At 53.0% G+C, this 20,587-nt stretch overlaps 2 protein-coding genes across 2 annotated transcripts in view; both read right to left on the minus strand.

Annotated features, from left to right (window-relative positions):
* elob (elongin B) overlaps nt 1-20,587 on the minus strand; it is a 78,224-nt gene that overhangs the window by 15,458 nt on the left and 42,179 nt on the right. The gene's annotated exons all lie outside the window — the stretch shown is intronic.
* Nucleotides 12,059-14,884, minus strand: LOC147095484 (F-box/WD repeat-containing protein 9-like). The gene is given in 5 exon segments (XM_085974628.1): nt 12,059-12,162; nt 13,459-13,590; nt 13,765-13,904; nt 14,394-14,721; nt 14,723-14,884. Coding segments are annotated over 5 exon segments (783 nt in total). The 5' UTR covers nt 14,837-14,884; the 3' UTR covers nt 12,059-12,093.

Raw genomic sequence — 20,587 nt, forward strand, 5'->3', positions numbered from 1 at the left:
TTGCTACTTGGCCCTAAACAGACAATACAACATGGCTGAATACCTGACCATGGTAAAGGATAGCAAAGCGAGAAAAACCTTGACAATGTGCAGACTTAGTGAACATAGCCTGGCCATCGAAAAAGGCAGACACAGACAGACCCGGCTGCCAAGAGAGGACAGGATATGCTCTCACTGCAGTCAGGGAGTGGTGGAGACAGAGATGCACTTCCTCACAGCTTGTGGAAAATATCAGGGCATCAGGGAGAATTTCTACCCAAAATTCACAAAAATATGCCCTGAATTCAGAAATTTGAATGACGACCAAAGACTCCCATACCTACTAGGGGAACAGAGAAACTGTGTAACCTTTGCGGCACACTATGTTACAGCTTGCCATAAACAGAGGGACAACCATTAAATCTAAGAAAAGAGTATATACAAATTATACGAATGTATATTTATACACTCAGGGATATATCTGTTTATACACTGTATGGATAGATCTGCGTTTATATGTTCAACCATAAATGTTTTTCGATGCTTTGGCAACATAAGATGTACCTTGTCATGCCAATAAAGCGATTTGAATTGAATTGAATTGAAATTGAGACAGAGAGAGAGAGAGACAGAGACAGAGACAGAGACAGAGAGAGAGAGAGAGAGAGAGAGAGACAGAGACAGAGACAGAGAGAGAGAGAGAGAGAGAGACAGAGAGAGAGAGATCAAAGAACTCCGTACTCAACTAAACAAAACGAAGGAGACCGTAGAAAGGCTCAGCAGGCAACACAAACCTCTTAAGGTCCAAAAACCTGAGGACACAAAAACAACACACACAAGGACACAGAACCCGCCGGATGCCACCCCACACGAAGACACACCGAAAGCCACAAACCCCGCTCCAACCAGCCCTCAGTCGAATCATGCCCAGACTACTGCTACCCAGTCCTCACACACAGGAACACAAAAACCGACAGATACCCCCCCAAACGAGGACACACCGAAAGCCCCAAACCCCGCTCCTGCCACACAACATATCCCAGAAACCCAGCCAACAACCAGCCACCAGGCGAGTCCTACCCAGACTACTGTTACCCAGTCTGAAAAACCAGCCCCTCAGGCGGCCCTGCTGACCGACTCCAACGGAAAGTTCCTGGACCCCCAGAGGCTGTTCCCAGACCACCAAGTCCTGAAAAAATGGTGCAGCAACACAGACCAAGCAATGAAGATCCTGAACAAAGAATCCCTTGGAAGCCCCAAATGGATTGTGATCCACACAGGCACGAACGACCTACGCACCCTACAGGAAGGCACTGCTAGGGCGGTGAGCAGGATGGCGGAAAAGGCCAGCAGGGAATTCCCCGAGGCGCGGATCGTGATCTCCACACTACTGCCCAGAAAGGACACCCCAGCCTATATAATCCACAACACCAACAGGGAGATCGACACGAGATGTTCTGTCCTCCCCAACGTCTCCCTGGCCCATCATCCAAACATCAACACAAGGGAGATCTATGACGAAATACATCTACTCAAACAGCGGATGTGGGTCTTCGCAAGAAACCTCATAAACACTGCCAAAAGACGCAGCCCTCCCACCCCCTCTACCATTGGGAGCCCAAACAGGACCACCAATGTCCCCCACCCCCCATTACAAAACCAACAACAGAACCGTGCTTTTATACCTGACCCAAGACCCCCCTCTAGACCACAGACTGTAGACCAAGAACTGAGAAAGATCATGACGATGCTGAACAGCCTGATAGAAAGCCGGAGAAATTATTAATATTGTTATTTATCATTATTGATCAGTATTATTACTATTATTAGATAGATATATGTGCATGCCTCATGAAATTTATACTAAATCATCATTTAGCATTATAGAAAATAGTGTTTCCACACTCATCCCACAAAATAGTTCCATTTTATTTCGTTTTATTGAACTATATAAATGCGTTCTTTCCACATAAGCGGCTGGAATATCCAGGGCCTCCGCTCCTCAACTTTTGGGATGAAGAGTACAGACCCTGAATTCCTAAAAGCTATAAAAGACATTGATATAATTGTGTTAACAGAAACATGGTGCCAAAAGGACGTGCCGACCCACTGTCCTCCAATGTACCATGAAATCATTGTGCCCTCAGTAAAGAACACTAAAACACGCAAGGGCAGAACCTCCGGGGGAATATTGGTGTGGTATAAGGGAGAACTGGACAAACACATCTCACCGGTAAAACAGGGAAAATCACACGTATGGCTAAAACTAGATAAAAATATAGGAATAGCAAAAAAAGATGTTTACTTATGTGCGATCTACATACCTCCAATAGAATCGCCATATTTCGAAGAGGAGTTATTTGATACTCTCCACATGGAAATCAGCCATTTCCAGGCCCAAGGAAAGGTGATAATATGTGGGGACCTAAATGCAAGGACCGGTTGTGAACCTGACTTCATAGACCCACAGGGAAACAACCATGTGTTTGGCCAGACCCCTTTAGATGTCACACCAGCCATCGCAAATCGGAACAACCTTGATCGTGAAATAAATAAAAGCGGTAGGGAGGTAGTGCAACTCTGCCGAGCCTTAGGCCTGTACATAGTTAACGGTAGGTTCAGAGGGGACTCCCTAGGGAGACTCACATACTCCTCAAATCTTGGGTCTAGTGTGGTGGACTATACAATCACTGACCTGGACCCCTGCGATATCAACTCATTCACTGTCAGGCAGCAATCCCCCCTCTCAGACCATAACCAAATAAATATGTACCTTAAACTTTCTGCCCAAACTACAGACACGAAAAAGGAACACAGTAAGCTACATAAAATAAACCAGACATACAGATGGGCCCCAGACAGTGGAGATAAATTCATCACAGCACTAAAGTCACCTGATCTCACAAGTAAAATATCAAAATTTAAAGAAAACCCATACGAGATCACCAGAGATGGTGTAAACATGGCCATAGAGGATATAAATATGATCTTCCATGAGGCAGCTGTAAAAGCCGACCTTGTGAAACAGAAGAGGAAGCGTCACAAAAGACAAAATAAAAATAAGAAATGGTTTGACCACGAATGCAAAAATGCCAGAAAAGACCTGAGAAAAATATCAAACCAAAAGCATCGCCAACCAAACAATCCGGACCTACGTACTAGATGCAATGAAACCCTCAAAAGATATAAACACACCATTAGGAACAAAACACAAAACTATACCCACAAAATACTCGAAGAAATTGAAAACTCCACCAATCCAAAACAATTCTGGGAAATGTGGAATAACCTGAGTACAACACAATTGCAAGCATTACCAATCCAAGATGGCGACATCTGGAGAACACATTTTGAAAACCTCTACAAAGACATCCCAATAAACAAAACAAACCCAAGTCAACATCAGGTCACAGAAAAACTCCACACATTTGAAGCAACAATTAAAGACAACCAAAACCCTCTAGACTCCCCAATCACATGGAAAGAACTGGCCACAAAAACAAAATCTCTCCACCTAAAGAAAGCCTGTGGCCCAGACAACATCAAAAATGAAATGCTCAAGTTCAGCAATATGGAGATGCAGGGTGCGGTACTCAAATTATTCAACATCATATTACGTTCAGGCTGTTTTCCCGATATCTGGTGCCAAGGACTAATCTCCCCCATATATAAAAGTGGAAACAAATCAGACCCAAATAACTACCGCGGCATCTGTGTCAACAGTTGTCTAGCGAAGTTATTCTGCAGTATTCTAAATAGTAGATTACTTGATTTTTCTTAACAAACATAATATCCTCAGAAAAAACCAAATAGGCTTTCTTCCAAAACACCGCACCGCCGACCATATCTATACCCTTCACACCCTCATTGAAAAACATATACACCAAACAAAAAATGGGAAAATATTCGCCTGTTTCATCGACTTCAAGAAAGCCTTTGACTCTATATGGCACGAAGGGCTCTATTATAAACTTCTTCAGTGTGGAATAGGGGGCAAAGTCTATGACCTTATTAAATCAATGTATCTAAAAAACAAATGCGGGGTCAAAATTGGAGACAAACGCACCGATTTCTTCACCCAGAGAAGAGGCGTCCGGCAGGGCTGCAATTTGAGCCCGACCCTGTTCAACATATACATAAATGAATTAGCAGACATGCTGGAGCAAAGCGAGTCACCAGGTCTCCGTCTCCTGGATGGAGAAGTGAAATCCCTGTTCTATGTGGACGACCTGGTTCTGCTGTCTCCCACAGAACAGGGATTACAGCAACAACTAGACCTACTCGACAAATACTGCCAAAATTGGGCTCTAACAGTAAATCTAAAGAAAACCAACATCATGATTTTTCAAAAAAGGCCCAGATGTCAGGAAAACAAATACCAGTTTACCCTCAGTGATACCACTATAGGACACACTATGAGCTACACCTACCTTGGTCTAACTATTACAGCATCAGGGAGCTTCAGCATAGCAGTGAATGCACTAAAAGAAAAAGCACGAAGAGCCCTATATGCAATAAAAAGAAAATTCTACAACATCCAAATCCCAATCAAAATCTGGCTCAAAATATTTGACAGCATAATCCTGCCCATTGCACTGTACGGTAGTGAAGTATGGGGCCCGCTAAATCACCAAAGCTACACTAAATGGGAAAAACACACAATAGAAGCCCTACATGCAGAATTCTGCCGAAGCATCCTTCGCACCCAAAGAAAAACGCCAACAAATGCATGCAGAGCCGAACTAGGCAGATACCCACTGATAATAAACATCCAAAAACGAGCACTAAACTTCCTAAATCACCTCAAATCTAGCTCCCCAGACACCCTTCATTTCAAAGCCTTTCAGACCCAAGAGCTAAACCCAGAAAAGAGTCCCCTGAGTCAGCTGCTACTGAAACTAAGTACTCAGCCGGACCCTGACCAGCCCCAGACCAACACAGCCGTCCAAACACCAATCCGAGTGAACCAAATCATTAAAAAATGCAAAGAAACCTACCTGGAACATTGGAACAAAACAACCGAAAGCCAAAGCAGATTAGAATGTTACCGGGCCCTAAAAAGAGAATATAAACTGGCAGACTACCTCACGACCATCAGAGACACAAAACAGAGACAGACCCTCACCAGGTACAGACTAAGCGACCACCAACTGGAAATTGAAAAAGGCAGATACAAGAAATCCTGGCAGCCTAGAGAGAATAGAATATGCGATCAATGTCTGGCCGGCGAGGTTGAAACAGAAATGCATTTCCTCCTAAAATGCGAAAAATTCAACACATCAAGAAACATATTATTCAACAAGCTAAGCCAAACAACCCCAGATTTCAAGGAATTGGATGATCTGTCAAAATTGAGATTAGTCCTAGGAGAAGGAGACAGACCATACCTTGGGGCCAAATATGTAACAACATGTCACAACCTGAGGACTGTTTAAAAGTAAGACTGTTTAAAATTAATATTGAACGTACCAAATGAAGTAGAAAGACTGTTTAAAATTAATATTGTTTAAAAGTAATATTGTATGAACCCAACAAATGTCAAATCGATTGACACCTACAGAATGTTGGAAAACTGTACCTTTTTGCTATGTAAGCTTTGGCAATATGGTTCTCTGTAAACTTTCATGCCAATAAAGCATTTGAACTGAACTGAACTGAACTGAGAGAGAGAGAGAGAGACAGAGAGAGAGAGAGAGACAGAGAGAGAGACAGAGAGAGACAGAGAGAGAGAGAGACAGAGAGAGAGAGAGACAGAGAGAGGAGAGGAGAGAGAGAGGAGAGAGAGAGACAGAGAGAGAGAGAGACAGAGAGAGAGACAGAGAAGAGAGAGAGAGACACAGAGAGAGAGAGAGACAGAGAGAGAGAGACAGAGACAGAGACAGAGAGAGAGAGAAACAGAGAGCGAGAGAAACAGAGAGCGAGAGAAACAGAGAGCGAGAGAAACAGAGAGCGAGAGAAACAGAGAGCGAGAGAAACAGAGAGCGAGAGAAACAGAGAGCGAGAGAAACAGAGAGCGAGAGAAACAGAGAGCGAGAGAAACAGAGAGCGAGAGAAACAGAGAGCGAGAGAAACAGAGAGCGAGAGAAACAGCGAGAGAGAAACAGCGAGAGAGAGAGAAACAGCGAGAGAAACAGCGAGAGAGAGAAACAGCGAGAGAGAGAGAAGGAGAGGAAACACCAGCTGGAGAGAAAAAGCTGGAGAGAGAGAGAAACAGAGGTCTGAACCGCGAGACCGGAGACCGGGAGGAGCAGCCCGAACCAGGACAATAAATAAGAGGCCTGGGGAGGGTGAACCCGAGAACGCGATGCCCAGAGACCGCGGGATCGGAGACCGGGAGGAGCGGCCCGAACCGGGAAAACAAGTAAGAGGCCTGGGGAGGGCGAACCCGAGATCGCGAGGTCGGAGAACGGGAGGAGCGGCCCGAACCGGGAAAACAAGTAAGAGGCCTGGGGAGGGTGAACCCGAGACCGCGGGAACGGAGACCGGGAGACCAGGGCAGAAAACAGCCTGGTCAGTCAAAAAACCCGGGGGCCTGAGACCGACACGACGACGCGAGGAGATCCGCCCAGAGCGCGGAAAACGAATGAGTCCGGGGCACGGAGAGTAGACGAGTTTGGAACACGGAGAGAGAGAGCGAGTCCGAGATCCGGAGAGCGAGTGAGAGAGTCGGAAGAGAAAAAAAAAAAAAAAAACGGAGAAATAAGTTTTACCTAATTCTACCTAAGTTTCATTTTAGTTAAAGTTAGTTCGGAAAAAGTTTAATTTTATTTAAATTTAGTTCGAAAAAACCTGAAAAAAGAACAAACCCGCGAGGAAAAGGAATAGAAACCCGAGAGAAACGATAAACTACCCGAACCAAGATCCTGTGAGAGAAAGAGAAAGATAAACCTTTAAGAACAGCTATATCAAAGATGAACCCCTGAAAAACTCCCAATTTTGGACCTAAAAGTGGGCTAAGGTGGAACACGACACAAAAAAGAGGAAAAAAAAGATATCTATCTGAGACAAAAAACAAACGACTACAATGAGCAGGGAAATGATATATCCTGAGCAATGCACAAAAAATAAAGCAAAGGAAAAATACAAGTACACAACACTAAAAAATAACCCAGAGATCCTCTACGTTGACTATACCACACACAAAGGGACTAAGCTGAAGAACAACATCATATTCTACACCGAATACGTCACCTCCTGGAAGGAGACTTTACAAAAACACTACGCATACGTCTCCAGTGAAGGTATTGGCAGTGGAGGCAGACTGAAAATATGTAAAGATGGAAACCTAGATAAAGATGACCCCCTGCTAACCATAAGCTACTACAACAAAAATAGAAAGATCATGATACAGGGGAATGTGGAAAATCTGGACTCCTTCGAAAAGGAATTCCCCCAGTTGAAAACTAAGGCAGACACAAAGAGGACCAATGGACAGGAAGCAAAAGAGAGTCGAACAGAGGATGATGAGAGCGCCAAGTGGAGGAAGAAGAAGAGACCAGCAGAGGAAAACACCTCCCTGTCCATCTCCACCCCCCCCACACCTCTCAACGAAAACAAAATGATGAAAGAGAATCTGGCCAAACTAGAACTTGATTTCAACGAATACAGAGAAACACTGGCCAAGAATCTGAAGGAGGAATTCAAACAGCTAAAAACGGAACACGAGTCCACCATCCACAAGATGACAAAGACCATAGAGGAGCAAAGAAATGAGATCAAAGAACTCCGTACTCAACTAAACAAAACGAAGGAGACCGTAGAAAGGCTCAGCAGGCAACACAAACCTCTTAAGGTCCAAAAACCTGAGGACACAAAAACAACACACACAAGGACACAGAACCCGCCGGATGCCACCCCACACGACACACCGAAAGCCACAAACCCCGCTCCAACCAGCCCTCAGTCGAATCATGCCCAGACTACTGCTACCCAGTCCTCACACACAGGAACACAAAAACCGACAGATACCCCCCCCAAACGAGGACACACCGAAAGGCCCAAACCCCGCTCCTGCCACACAACATATCCCAGAAACCCAGCCAACAACCAGCCACCAGGCGAGTCCTACCCAGACTACTGTTACCCAGTCTGAAAAACCAGCCCCTCAGGCGGTCCTGCTGACCGACTCCAACGGAAAGTTTCTGGACCCCCAGAGGCTGTTCCCAGACCATCAAGTCCTGAAAAAATGGTGCAGCAACACAGACCAAGCAATGAAGATCCTGAACAAAGAATCCCTTGGAAGCCCCAAATGGATTGTGATCCACACAGGCACGAACGACCTACGCACCCTACAGGAAGGCACTGCTAGGGCGGTGAGCAGGATGGCGGAAAAGGCCAGCAGGGAATTCCCCGAGGCGCGGATCGTGATCTCCACACTACTGCCCAGAAAGGACACCCCAGCCTATATAATCCACAACAGCAACAGGGAGATCGACACGAGATGTTCTGTCCTCCCCAACGTCTCCCTGGCCCATCATCCAAACATCAACACAAGGGACCTCTATGACGAAATACATCTACTCAAACAGCGGATGTGGGTCTTCGCAAGAAACCTCATAAACACTGCCAAAAGACGCAGCCCTCCCACCCCCTCTACCATTGGGAGCCCAAACAGGACCACCAATGTCCCCCACCCCCCATTACAAAACCAACAACAGAACCGTGCTTTTATACCTGACCCAAGACCCCCCTCTAGACCACAGACTGTAGACCAAGAACTGAGAAAGATCATGACGATGCTGAACAGCCTGATAGAAAGCCGGAGAAATTATTAATATTGTTATTTATCATTATCATTATTGATCAGTATTATTACTATTATTAGATAGATATATGTGCATGCCTCATGAAATTTATACTAAATCATCATTTAGCATTATAGAAAATAGTGTTTCCACACTCATCCCACAAAATAGGTCCATTTTATTTCGTTTTATTGAACTATATAAATGCGTTCTTTCCACATAAGCTGCTGGAATATCCAGGGCCTCCGCTCCTCAACTTTTGGGATGAAGAGTACAGACCCTGAATTCCTAAAAGCTATAAAAGACATTGATATAATTGTGTTAACAGAAACATGGTGCCAAAAGGACGTGCCGACCCACTGTTCTCCAATGTACCATGAAATCATTGTGCCCTCAGTAAAGAACACTAAAACACGCAAGGGCAGAACCTCCGGGGGAATATTGGTGTGGTATAAGGGAGAACTGGACAAACACATCTCACCGGTAAAACAGGGAAAATCACACGTATGGCTAAAACTAGATAAAAATATAGGAATAGCAAAAAAAGATGTTTACTTATGTGCGATCTACATACCTCCAATAGAATCGCCATATTTCGAAGAGGAGTTATTTGATACTCTCCACATGGAAATCAGCCATTTCCAGGCCCAAGGAAAGGTGATAATATGTGGGGACCTAAATGCAAGGACCGGTTGTGAACCTGACTTCATAGACCCACAGGGAAACAACCATGTGTTTGGCCAGACCCCTTTAGATGTCACACCAGCCATCGCAAATCGGAACAACCTTGATCGTGAAATAAATAAAAGCGGTAGGGAGGTAGTGCAACTCTGCCGAGCCTTAGGCCTGTACATAGTTAACGGTAGGTTCAGAGGGGACTCCCTAGGGAGACTCACATACTCCTCAACTCTTGGGTCTAGTGTGGTGGACTATACAATCACTGACCTGGACCCCTGCGATATCAACTCATTCACTGTCAGGCAGCAATCCCCCCTCTCAGACCATAACCAAATAAATATGTACCTTAAACTTTCTGCCCAAACTACAGACACAAAAAAAGAACCCAGTAAGCTCCATAAAATAAACCAGACATACAGATGGGCCCCAGACAGTGGAGAAAAATTCATCACAGCACTAAAGTCACCTGATCTCACAAGTAAAATATCAAAATTTAAAGAAAACCCATACGAGATCACCAGAGATGGTGTAAACATGGCCATAGAGGATATAAATATGATCTTCCATGAGGCAGCTGTAAAAGCCGACCTTGTGAAACAGAAGAGGAAACGTCACAAAAGACAAAATAAAAATAAGAAATGGTTTGACCACGAATGCAAAAATGCCAGAAAAGACCTGAGAAAAATATCAAACCAAAAGCATCGCCAACCAAACAATCCGGACCTACGTACTAGATACAATGAAACCCTCAAAAGATATAAACACACCATTAGGAACAAAACACAAAACTATACCCACAAAATACTCGAAGAAATTGAAAACTCCACCAATCCAAAACAATTCTGGGAAATGTGGAATAACCTGAGTACAACACAATTGCAAGCATTACCAATCCAAGATGGCGACATCTGGAGAACACATTTTGAAAACCTCTACAAAGACATCCCAATAAACGAAACAAACCCAAGTCAACATCAGGTCACAGAAAAACTCCACACATTAGAAGCAACAATTAAAGACAACCAAAACCCTCTAGACTCCCCAATCACATGGAAAGAACTGGCCACAAAAACAAAATCTCTCCACCTAAAGAAAGCCTGTGGCCCAGACAACATCAAAAATGAAATGCTCAAGTTCAGCAATATGGAGATGCAGGGTGCGGTACTCAAATTATTCAACATCATATTACGTTCAGGCTGTTTTCCCGATATCTGGTGCCAAGGACTAATCTCCCCCATATATAAAAGTGGAAACAAATCAGACCCAAATAACTACCGCGGCATCTGTGTCAACAGTTGTCTAGGGAAGTTATTCTGCAGTATTCTAAACAGTAGATTACTTGATTTTCTTAACAAACATAATATCCTCAGAAAAAACCAAATAGGCTTTCTTCCAAAACACCGCACCGCCGACCATATCTATACCCTTCACACCCTCATTGAAAAACATATACACCAAACAAAAAATGGGAAAATATTCGCCTGTTTCATCGACTTCAAGAAAGCCTTTGACTCTATATGGCACGAAGGGCTCTATTATAAACTTCTTCAGTGTGGAATAGGGGGCAAAGTCTATGACCTTATTAAATCAATGTATCTAAAAAACAAATGCGGGGTCAAAATTGGAGACAAACGCACCGATTTCTTCACCCAGAGAAGAGGCGTCCGGCAGGGCTGCAATTTGAGCCCGACCCTGTTCAACATATACATAAATGAATTAGCAGACATGCTGGAGCAAAGCGAGTCACCAGGTCTCCGTCTCCTGGATGGAGAAGTGAAATCCCTGTTCTATGTGGACGACCTGGTTCTGCTGTCTCCCACAGAACAGGGATTACAGCAACAACTAGACCTACTCGACAAATACTGCCAAAATTGGGCTCTAACAGTAAATCTAAAGAAAACCAACATCATGATTTTTCAAAAAAGGCCCAGATGTCAGGAAAACAAATACCAGTTTACCCTCAGTGATACCACTATAGGACACACTATGAGCTACACCTACCTTGGTCTAACTATTACAGCATCAGGGAGCTTCAGCATAGCAGTGAATGCACTAAAAGAAAAAGCACGAAGAGCCCTATATGCAATAAAAAGAAAATTCTACAACATCCAAATCCCAATCAAAATCTGGCTCAAAATATTTGACAGCATAATCCTGCCCATTGCACTGTACGGTAGTGAAGTATGGGGCCCGCTAAATCACCAAAGCTACACTAAATGGGAAAAACACACAATAGAAGCCCTACATGCAGAATTCTGCCGAAGCATCCTTCGCACCCAAAGAAAAACGCCAACAAATGCATGCAGAGCCGAACTAGGCAGATACCCACTGATAATAAACATCCAAAAACGAGCACTAAACTTCCTAAATCACCTCAAATCTAGCTCCCCAGACACCCTTCATTTCAAAGCCTTTCAGACCCAAGAGCTAAACCCAGAAAAGAGTCCCCTGAGTCAGCTGCTACTGAAACTAAGTACTCAGCCGGACCCTGACCAGCCCCAGACCAACACAGCCGTCCAAACACCAATCCGAGTGAACCAAATCATTAAACAATGCAAAGAAACCTACCTGGAACATTGGAACAAAATAACCGAAAGCCAAAGCAGATTAGAATGTTACCGGGCCCTAAAAAGAGAATATAAACTGGCAGACTACCTCACGACCATCAGAGACACAAAACAGAGACAGACCCTCACCAGGTACAGACTAAGCGACCACCAACTGGAAATTGAAAAAGGCAGATACAAGAAATCCTGGCAGCCTAGAGAGAATAGAATATGCGATCAATGTCTGGCCGGCGAGGTTGAAACAGAAATGCATTTCCTCCTAAAATGCGAAAAATTCAACACATCAAGAAACATATTATTCAACAAGCTAAGCCAAACAACCCCAGATTTCAAGGAATTGGATGACCTGTCAAAATTGAGATTAGTCCTGGGAGAAGGAGACAGACCATACCTTGGGGCCAAATATGTAACAACATGTCACAACCTGAGGACTGTTTAAAAGTAAGACTGTTTAAAATTAATATTGAACGTACCAAATGAAGTAGAAAGACTGTTTAAAATTAATATTGTTTAAAAGTAATATTGTATGTACCCAACAAATGTCAAATCGATTGACACCTACAGAATGTTGGAAAACTGTACCTTTTTGCTATGTAAGCTTTGGCAATATGGTTCTCTGTAAACTTTCATGCCAATAAAGCATTTGAATTGGAATTGGAATTGGAGAGACAGACAGAGAGACAGACAGAGCGACAGAGAGAGCGACAGAGAGAGCGAGAAAAAGAGACAGACAGAGAGAGAGAGACAGGGACACCGAGAGAGACAGGGACACCGAGAGAGACAGAGAGACAGAGAGAGAGAGACAGGGACACCGAGAGAGACAGGGACACCGAGAGAGACAGAGAGACAGAGAGAGAGAGAGAGACAGAGAGACAGAGAGAGCGACAGACAGAGAGAGCGACAGACAGAGAGAGCGACAGACAGAGAGAGCGACAGACAGAGAGAGCGACAGACAGAGAGTGACAGACAGAGAGAGCGACAGACAGAGAGAGCGACAGACAGAGAGAGCGACAGACAGAGAGAGCGACAGAGAGAGAGAGCGACAGAGAGAGAGAGCGACAGAGACAGAGAGAGAGACAGAGACAGAGACAGAGAGACAGAGACAGAGAGAGAGACAGAGACAGAGAGAGAGACAGAGAGAGAGAGAAAAAGAGACAGACAGGGAGAGAGACAGGGACACCGAGAGAGAGAGAGAGAGAGAGACAGAGAGAGACCGAGAGAGAGAGAGAGACAGAGCGAGAGGGAGACATGGACACCGAGAGAGAGAGAGAGAGAGAGACACACACACACAGACAGAGACAGAGACTAGACAGTGAGTTTGGGCAGTCTGTTCGGGAGGGAAGTTCAGTCAGGTTTAGATGAGGTGACTGTCAGCAATTTCCAGGCACATTATAGAGAATTTGCACCTCAATATTTTCTCATGTTGTTTAGAACACATCCATAGTATAGCGATCGCAGCACACGACACGTCTTTAAGCTGGTGTCCTCACCTGGTGAGTTCCCCTCCGCGGATGGTCTCCCAGGGTTTTCACCAGCACCGTCTCCCCGTCCTGGCCCAACCGCCTCAGGTCCCAGATGTTGACGTTCCGGTCTCTGGATCCCGAGATACAAAGTGAAGCATTCTGAAGAACATGAAATAGCAGGATATGTTACACATCTGACCAGGCAGCAGGGAGCTGCTCTGTGTCCACAGACAGAGCCAGACACACACAGGCCCGGCCGGCAGCACAGACACACAGTCGAGTTTGCTGGGATGAGCTGGCGGGGTGTGTCAGCAGACAGTGCCGCACCGTTACCTGTATCAGCAGCACCGATTCCACCGAGCCATAGTGCCCGTCACACAGCGAGAAATGTTGCGCCTGTGGGTCGCTGCTCGACCAATGCGAGAGATGCTCCTCAAGCTCAATACATGCAGCCGGCCAATCAAAATCCTTACCTACTGAAAGAGGAACTAGATTAAACAGAGTGTCAAGTCTGGCCCGAGTCGCTCCCCCGACACACACCCTCCACCCCGACACACACCCCCTCCCTCTCCCCCCGACACACCCCCTCCCTCTCCCCCCGACACACACCCCACACCCCGACACCCCCCTCCCCCGACATACACCCCACACCCCGACACACACCCTCCCTCTCCCCCCGACACACACCCTCCACCCCGACATACACCCCACACCCCGACACACACCCCACACCCCGACACACACCCCACACCCCGACACACACCCCACACCCCGACACACACCCCACACCCCGACACACACCCTCCCTCTCCCCCCGACACACACCCCCCACCCCGACACCCCCCTCCCCCGACACCCCCCTCCCCCGACATACACCCCACACCCCGACACACACCCTCCCTCTCCCCCCGACACCCCCCTCCTCCAGGGCAAGTGACAGTAAGGAAAGAATACTGACAAACCTTCCAGCACCGGGTACCTCAGCCCCAGGATCTTCTGCGCCCGGATTCTCCAGGTCACCTCGTCGGTCAGGACACACTGGAATGCTCGGCAAACCAGTGGGAGGACTCCAAGCACAAACCTGGCATCCAGGTAGGAGCAGATCTCCAGGATCAGCTCCCAGGGGAGGGACAGCAGGCCAGACTGACCAGTGTCACTGGACAGCACCTGGCTGGATCGCAGTTTCACATTTAGATCGGAGGTGCTGGTTCTGCTGCTCCGGGGCTGCAGCTCGCTGCACGGCTCCAGGGGGCAGCTCTGGGGCCGAGGACCGGACGATTCAGAGTTTCCACACCCGGTCCACGTACTCTTGGGCCTGGATCTCCAGCTCGTCCTCCTGCTCCAGGGCCGACCTGGCCTCAGTCTGAGGGTGGTAGCTCGGGCTGTCACTCGGCTCACTCGCCATCGTGTCCTCACTGTCCCAGACTCAGCGCAACAGAAGCTGTGGAAACAAACCAAGTACACAAATTAACCCGGCGAAACCTAGAAACCAGCTGCAGATCAAAGTAACTCAGCCTGGTCTTGCCCCAGGACCACCCCCCCCCCCCCGGGGGTCTCGCCCACGGTCCCAGGACGACCCCCCTCCCCTGAAATGGCAGTGCACACTAATAAAAATGAACGCGGACATTGGTGGGCAGGGCACCATTCACTGCACCCGGAGAGGAGAGGAGAAAATAATGGAGCCAAAACACCAACACACACTCACCACACCACCCCAACAAGTGGACATCACTTCAAACTGGAAACAGACAGGGACCTTTAAACAAAAGAAATGCTCTGCCCAATGGATTGCAGAGATCTATTTAAAGTCAAGCACAGACACCCGGTGTCTCACTGGACCCTGCAATGAAAGGGAGTGCGTGTCACTGGGGAATGGCCTGCACCGAACCTTGACACAGTGAGCAGTCCTGATAAGAGTCGAAACATTAAGGAGTATTTGGGTCTGAATTTGAACATTGGTCCCTCTTTTTTTAAACCCTGTAGTATATCTCCAATTTTCCCTCTCTCCCCCTGGGGCACTGATCCTCACTAGGTACTGTTCCAGGTCCCACCAGTACCTGCTCCAGTATCAACCTGGACAATGTGTGGCAGCTGAGCCCAGTCCTGTCCTCACCTAATGTTCACACAGGGTCACAGGAAGCAGGAGCATTGGCTGAACTGTCCCCTCTCTAACCAGGAGCAATGAGACCAGCTGTAGAACAAAAACTGTTGCCTCAGATCAGTTAACTCAGTGCATGATTCATGCTCGGGATCTTCCCGGTCAGTGTGGCCTGTGCTGCCACTGAGGCATTAGGGGAGCTTCTTCGACTGATCATTATCGGAGGGGGAGGGAGAGGGAGAGGGGGAGGGAGAGGGAGAGGGAGAGGGGAAGGGGGGAGGGGAAGGGAAGGGGGGGGGGAAGGGGGGGGGGGGGGGGAAGGGGGGGGGGGGGGGGAAGGGGGGGGGGGGGGGGGGGGAGGGGAAGGGAAGGGAAGGGGGGGGGGGAAGGGGGGGGGGGAAGGGGGGGGGGGAAGGGAAGGGGGGGGGAAGGGGGGGGGGAAGGGAAGGGGGAGGGGAAGGGAAGGGGGGAAGGGAAGGGGGAGGGGGAGGGGGGAGGGGAAGGGAAGGGGGAGGGGGGAGGGGGAGGGGGAGGGGGAAGGGAAGGGGGAGGGGGAGGGGGAAGGGGGGGAAGGAAGGGAAGGGAAGGGGGAAGGGGGGGAAGGGAAGGGAAGGGGGAAGGGGGGGAAGGAAGGGAAGGAGGGAAGGGAAGGGGGGAAGGGGGAAGGGGGGGAAGGGAAGGGGAAGGGGGGGAAGGGAAGGGGGAAGGGGGGGAAGGGAAGGGGGAAGGGGGGGAAGGGAAGGGGGAAGGGGGGGAAGGGAAGGGGGAAGGGAAGGGGGAAGGAAGGGAAGGGAAGGGGGAAGGAAGGGAAGGGAAGGGGGAAGGAAGGGAAGGGAAGGGGGGGAAGGAAGGGAAGGGAAGGGGGGGAAGGAAGGGAAGGGAAGGGGGGGAAGGAAGGGAAGGGAAGGGGGGGAAGGAGGGAAGGGAAGGGAAGGGAAGGGGGGGAAGGAAGGGAAGGAAGGGAAGGGAAGGGAAGGGGGGGAAGGAAGGGAAGGGAAGGGGGGGAAGGAAGGGAAGGGGGGGAAGGAAGGGAAGGGAAGGGGGAAGGGGGGGAAGGAAGGGAAGGGAAGGGGGAAGGGAAGGGGGAAGGGGGAAGGGAAGGGGGAAGGGGGGGAAGGGAAGGGGGAAGGGGGGGAAGGGAAGGGGGAAGGGGGGGAAGGGAAGGGGGAAGGGAAGGGGGAAGGGGGGAAGGGAAGGGGGAAGGGGGGGGGGGAAGGGAAGGGGGAAGGGGGGGGGGGAAGGGAAGGGGGAAGGGGGGGGGGAAGGGAAGGGGGGAAGGGGGGGGGGGGAAGGGAAGGGGGAAGGGGGGGAAGGGAAGGGGGAAGGGGGGGAAGGGAAGGGGGAAGGGGGGGAAGGGAAGGGGGAAGGGGGGGGGGGGAAGGGAAGGGGGAAGGGGGGGGGGGGAAGGGAAGGGGGAAGGGGGGGAAGGGAAGGGGGAAGGGGGGGAAGGGAAGGGGGAAGGGGGGGAAGGGAAGGGGGAAGGGGGGGGAAGGGAAGGGGGAAGGGGGGGAAGGGAAGGGGGAAGGGGGGGAAGGGATGGGGGAAGGGGGAAGGGGGGGAAGGGAAGGGGAAGGGGGGGAAGGGAAGGGGGAAGGGGGGGAAGGGAAGGGGGGGAAGGGAAGGGGGGGAAGGGAAGGGAGGGAAGGGAAGGGGGGAAGGGGGGGAAGGGAAGGGGGAAGGGAAGGGGGAAGGGGGGGAAGGGAGGGGGAAGGGGGGGAAGGGAAGGGGGGGAAGGGAAGGGGGGGGTAGGGAAGGGGGGGGGGGGATGGGAAGGGGGGGAGGGAAGGAAGGGGGGGAAGGGAGAGGGGGGGGGAAGGGAGAGGGGGGGGGAAGGGAGAGGGGGGGGGGAAGGGAGAGGGGGGGGGGAAGGGAGAGGGGGGGGAAGGGGGGGAAGGGAGAGGGGGGGAAGGGAGGGGGGGGGGGAAGGGGGGGAAGGGAGAGGGGGGGGGGGATGGGGGGGATGGTGAGGGGGGGGGGAGGGGGGGAAGGGAGGGGAAGGGGGGAGGGTGGGGGGGGGGAAGGGGGGGAAGGGAGGGGGGGGGGTGGGGGGGAAGGGTGAGGGGGGGGATGGGGGGGAAGGGTGAGGGGGGGGAGAGGGGGGGGGGAAGGGGGGGGAAGGTGAGGGGGGGGGGGGAAGGGTGAGGGGGGGGGGTTGGGGGGGTAGGGAGAGGGGGGGGGGAAGGGGGGGAGGGAGGGGGGGGGGGGGAAGGGGGGGATGGGTGGGGGGGGGGGGATGGGGGGGAAGGGAGGGGGGGGGGATGGGGGGGATGGGAGGGGGGGGGGAAGGGGGGGAGGGGGAAGGGGGGGGAAGGGGGGGGGTGAGGGGGGGTGGGATGGAAGGGGGGGAAGGGTGAGGGGGGGGGGAAGGGTGGGGGGGGGGATGGTGTGGGGGGTGGGGGGAAGGGGGTGGGGGGGGGGAAGGTGGGGGGGTGGGAGGGGAGGGGGGGGGGAGGGGGGAAGGGGGGGGGAGGAAGGGGGGGGGGGGTTGGGAAGGGGGGGGAAGGGGGGGGGGAGTGGAAGGGGGGGAGGGAAGGGGGGGGGGGGGAAGGGGGGGGGAAGGGGGGGGGGATGGGGGTGGGGAAGGGGGGGGGAAGGGGGGGGGGGGGGGGGAAGGGATGGGGGGGGGGGGGGGGAAGGGAAGGGGGGGGGGGAGGGATGGGGGGGGGGGGAAGGGAAGGGGGAAGGGGGGGGGGGGGGGGAAGGGAAGGGGGGGGGGAAGGGGGGGGGGAAGGGAAGGGGGGGGGGAAGGGGGGGGGGGAGGGAAGGGGGGGGAAGGGGGGGGGGAGGGAGGGGGGAGGAGTGGGGGGGAGGGGGGGGGGAAGGGAGGGGGGGGGGGGGAAGGGGGGGGGGGGGGGGGAAGGGAAGGGGGGGGGGGGGGAGGGAAGGGAAGGGGGGGGGGGGATGGAAGGGAAGGGGGGGGGGGGGAAGGGGGGGGGGGAAGGGGGGGGGGAAGGGAAGGGGGGGGGGAGGGAGGGGAAAGGGAAGGGGGGGGGGGGGAAGGGAAGGGGAGAAGGGAAGGGAAGGGAGGGGAGGTGGGGGGGGGAGGGAAGGGAGGGTGGGGGGGTGGGGGGAAGGGAAGGAGGGAAGGGGGGGAAGGGAAGGGGAGGAGGGGAAGGGGGGAAGGAAGAAGGAGGGGGGGAAGGGGAAGGGAAGAAGGGGGGGGAAGGGGAAGGGAGGGGGTGGGGGGGGAAGGGAAGGGAGGGGAGGGGGGGGGAAGGGAGGGAGGGGTGGGGGGGGGAGGGAGGGAGGGGAGGGGGGGGGAGGGAGGAGGGAAGGGGGGGAAGGGAAGGGGAGAGGGGAAGGGGGAAGGGAAGAAGAGGGGGGAGGGGAAGGAAGAAGAGGGGGGGGAAGGGGAAGGGAAGAAGAGGAGGGGGGAAGGGGAAGGAAGAAGGAGGGGGAAGGGGAAGGGAAGAAGGAGGGGGGAGGGGGAAGGGAAGAAGGAGGGGGGAAGGGAAGAAGGAGGGGGGAAGGAAGAAGGAGGGGGAAGGGAAGAAGGAGGGGGGAGGACGGGAAGAAGGAGGAGGAGGAGGGAAGAAGGAGGAGGGAAGAAGGAGGGGGGAGGAGGGAAGGGGGAGGAGGGAAGAAGGAGGGGGGGGGAGGAGGAGGGGGGGGAGGAGGAGGGTAGAAGGAGGGGGGAGGAGGAGGGAAGAAGGAGGGGGGAGGGGGGGAGGAGGGGGGGGAGGGGGGGGAGGAGGAGGGGGGGGGAGAGGAGGAGGGGGGAGAGGAGGAGGGGGGGGAGGAGGAGGGGGGGAGGAGAGGGGGGGAGGGGGAGGAGGAGGGAGGGGAGGGAGGGGAGGGGAGGGGAGGGGAGGGGGGGAGGGGAGGGAGGGAGGGGAGGGAGGGAGGGGGAGGGGGGGAGGAGGAGGAGGGAGGGGAGGGGGGAGGAGGAGGAGGGAGGGGGAGGGGGGAGGAGGAGGGAAGGGGAGGGGGGAGAGGAGGAGGGGGGAGGAGGAGGAGGGAGGGAGGGGGGAGGAGGAGGAGGGAGGGGAGGGGGGAGGAGGAGGAGGGAGGGGAGGGGGGAGGAGGAGGAGGAGGGGGAGGGGGGAGGAGGAGGAGGGAGGGGAGGGGGGAGGAGGAGGGGGAGGGAGGGGGAGGAGGGAGGGAGGGGAGGGGGGAGGAGGGAGGGGGGGGAGGAGGGGGAGGAGGAGGGAGGGGAGGGGGGAGGAGGAGAGGAGGGGGAGGGGGGGGGGAGGAGGGGGGGGAGGAGGGGGAGGGGGGGGGGAGGAGGGGGAAGGAGGGGGGGGAGGAGGGGGAAGAGTGGGGGGGAGGAGGAGGGGAAGTGGGGGGGAGGAGGAGGGGGAAGGAGGGGGAAGGAGGGGGGGGAGGAGAGGGGGAGAAGGAGGGGGGGGGGAGGAGAGGGGGAGAAGGAGGTGGGGGGAGGGGAGAAGGAGGGGGGGGGAGGGGGAGAGGAGGGGTGGGGGAGGGGGAGAAGGAGGGGGGGGGAGGGGGGGAAGGAGGGGGGGGAGGGGGAGGGGAGGGGAAGGGGGGAGAGGGGAGGGGGGAGGAGGGGGAAGGGGGGGAGGGGAGGAGGGGGGGAAGGGGGGGGGAGGGGAGGGGGGAAGGAAGGGGGGGGGAAGGAAGGGGGAGGGGAAGGGGGGGGGAAGAGGAAGGGGGGGAGAAGGGGGGAGGGGGGGAGGAAGGGGGGGGGGAGAAGGGGGGGGGGAGAAGGGGGGAGGAGAGAAGGGGGGGGAGAAGGGGGAGGAAGGGGGGGGGAGAAGGGGGAGAAGGGGGGGGGGAGAAGGGGGGAGAAGGGGGGGAGAAGGGGGGGAGAAGGGGGGGGGGGAGGGGGGGAGAAGGGGGGAGAGGGGGGGGGGGGAGAAGGGTGGAGGAAGGGGGGGGGAAGGAAGGGGGGGGGGAGAAGGGGGGGGGGAGGAAGGGGGAGGAAGGGGGGGGGAAGGAAGGGGGGGGGGAGGAAGGAGGGGGGGGAAGGAAGGGGGGGGAAGGGAGGGGGGGGGAAGGAAGGGGGGGAGGGGGGGGGGAGGGGGGAAGGAAGGGGGAAGGGAGGGAGGGGGGGAAGGAAGGGGAGGGGGGGAAGGAAGGGGGGGGAGGAAGGGGGAA

The sequence above is a fragment of the Somniosus microcephalus genome, unplaced genomic scaffold (assembly GCF_052327205.1).
Source record: "Somniosus microcephalus isolate GS21.2 unplaced genomic scaffold, FLI_Smic_1.0 unresolved_chr1, whole genome shotgun sequence".
Taxonomy (NCBI): Eukaryota; Metazoa; Chordata; class Chondrichthyes; order Squaliformes; family Somniosidae; genus Somniosus; species Somniosus microcephalus.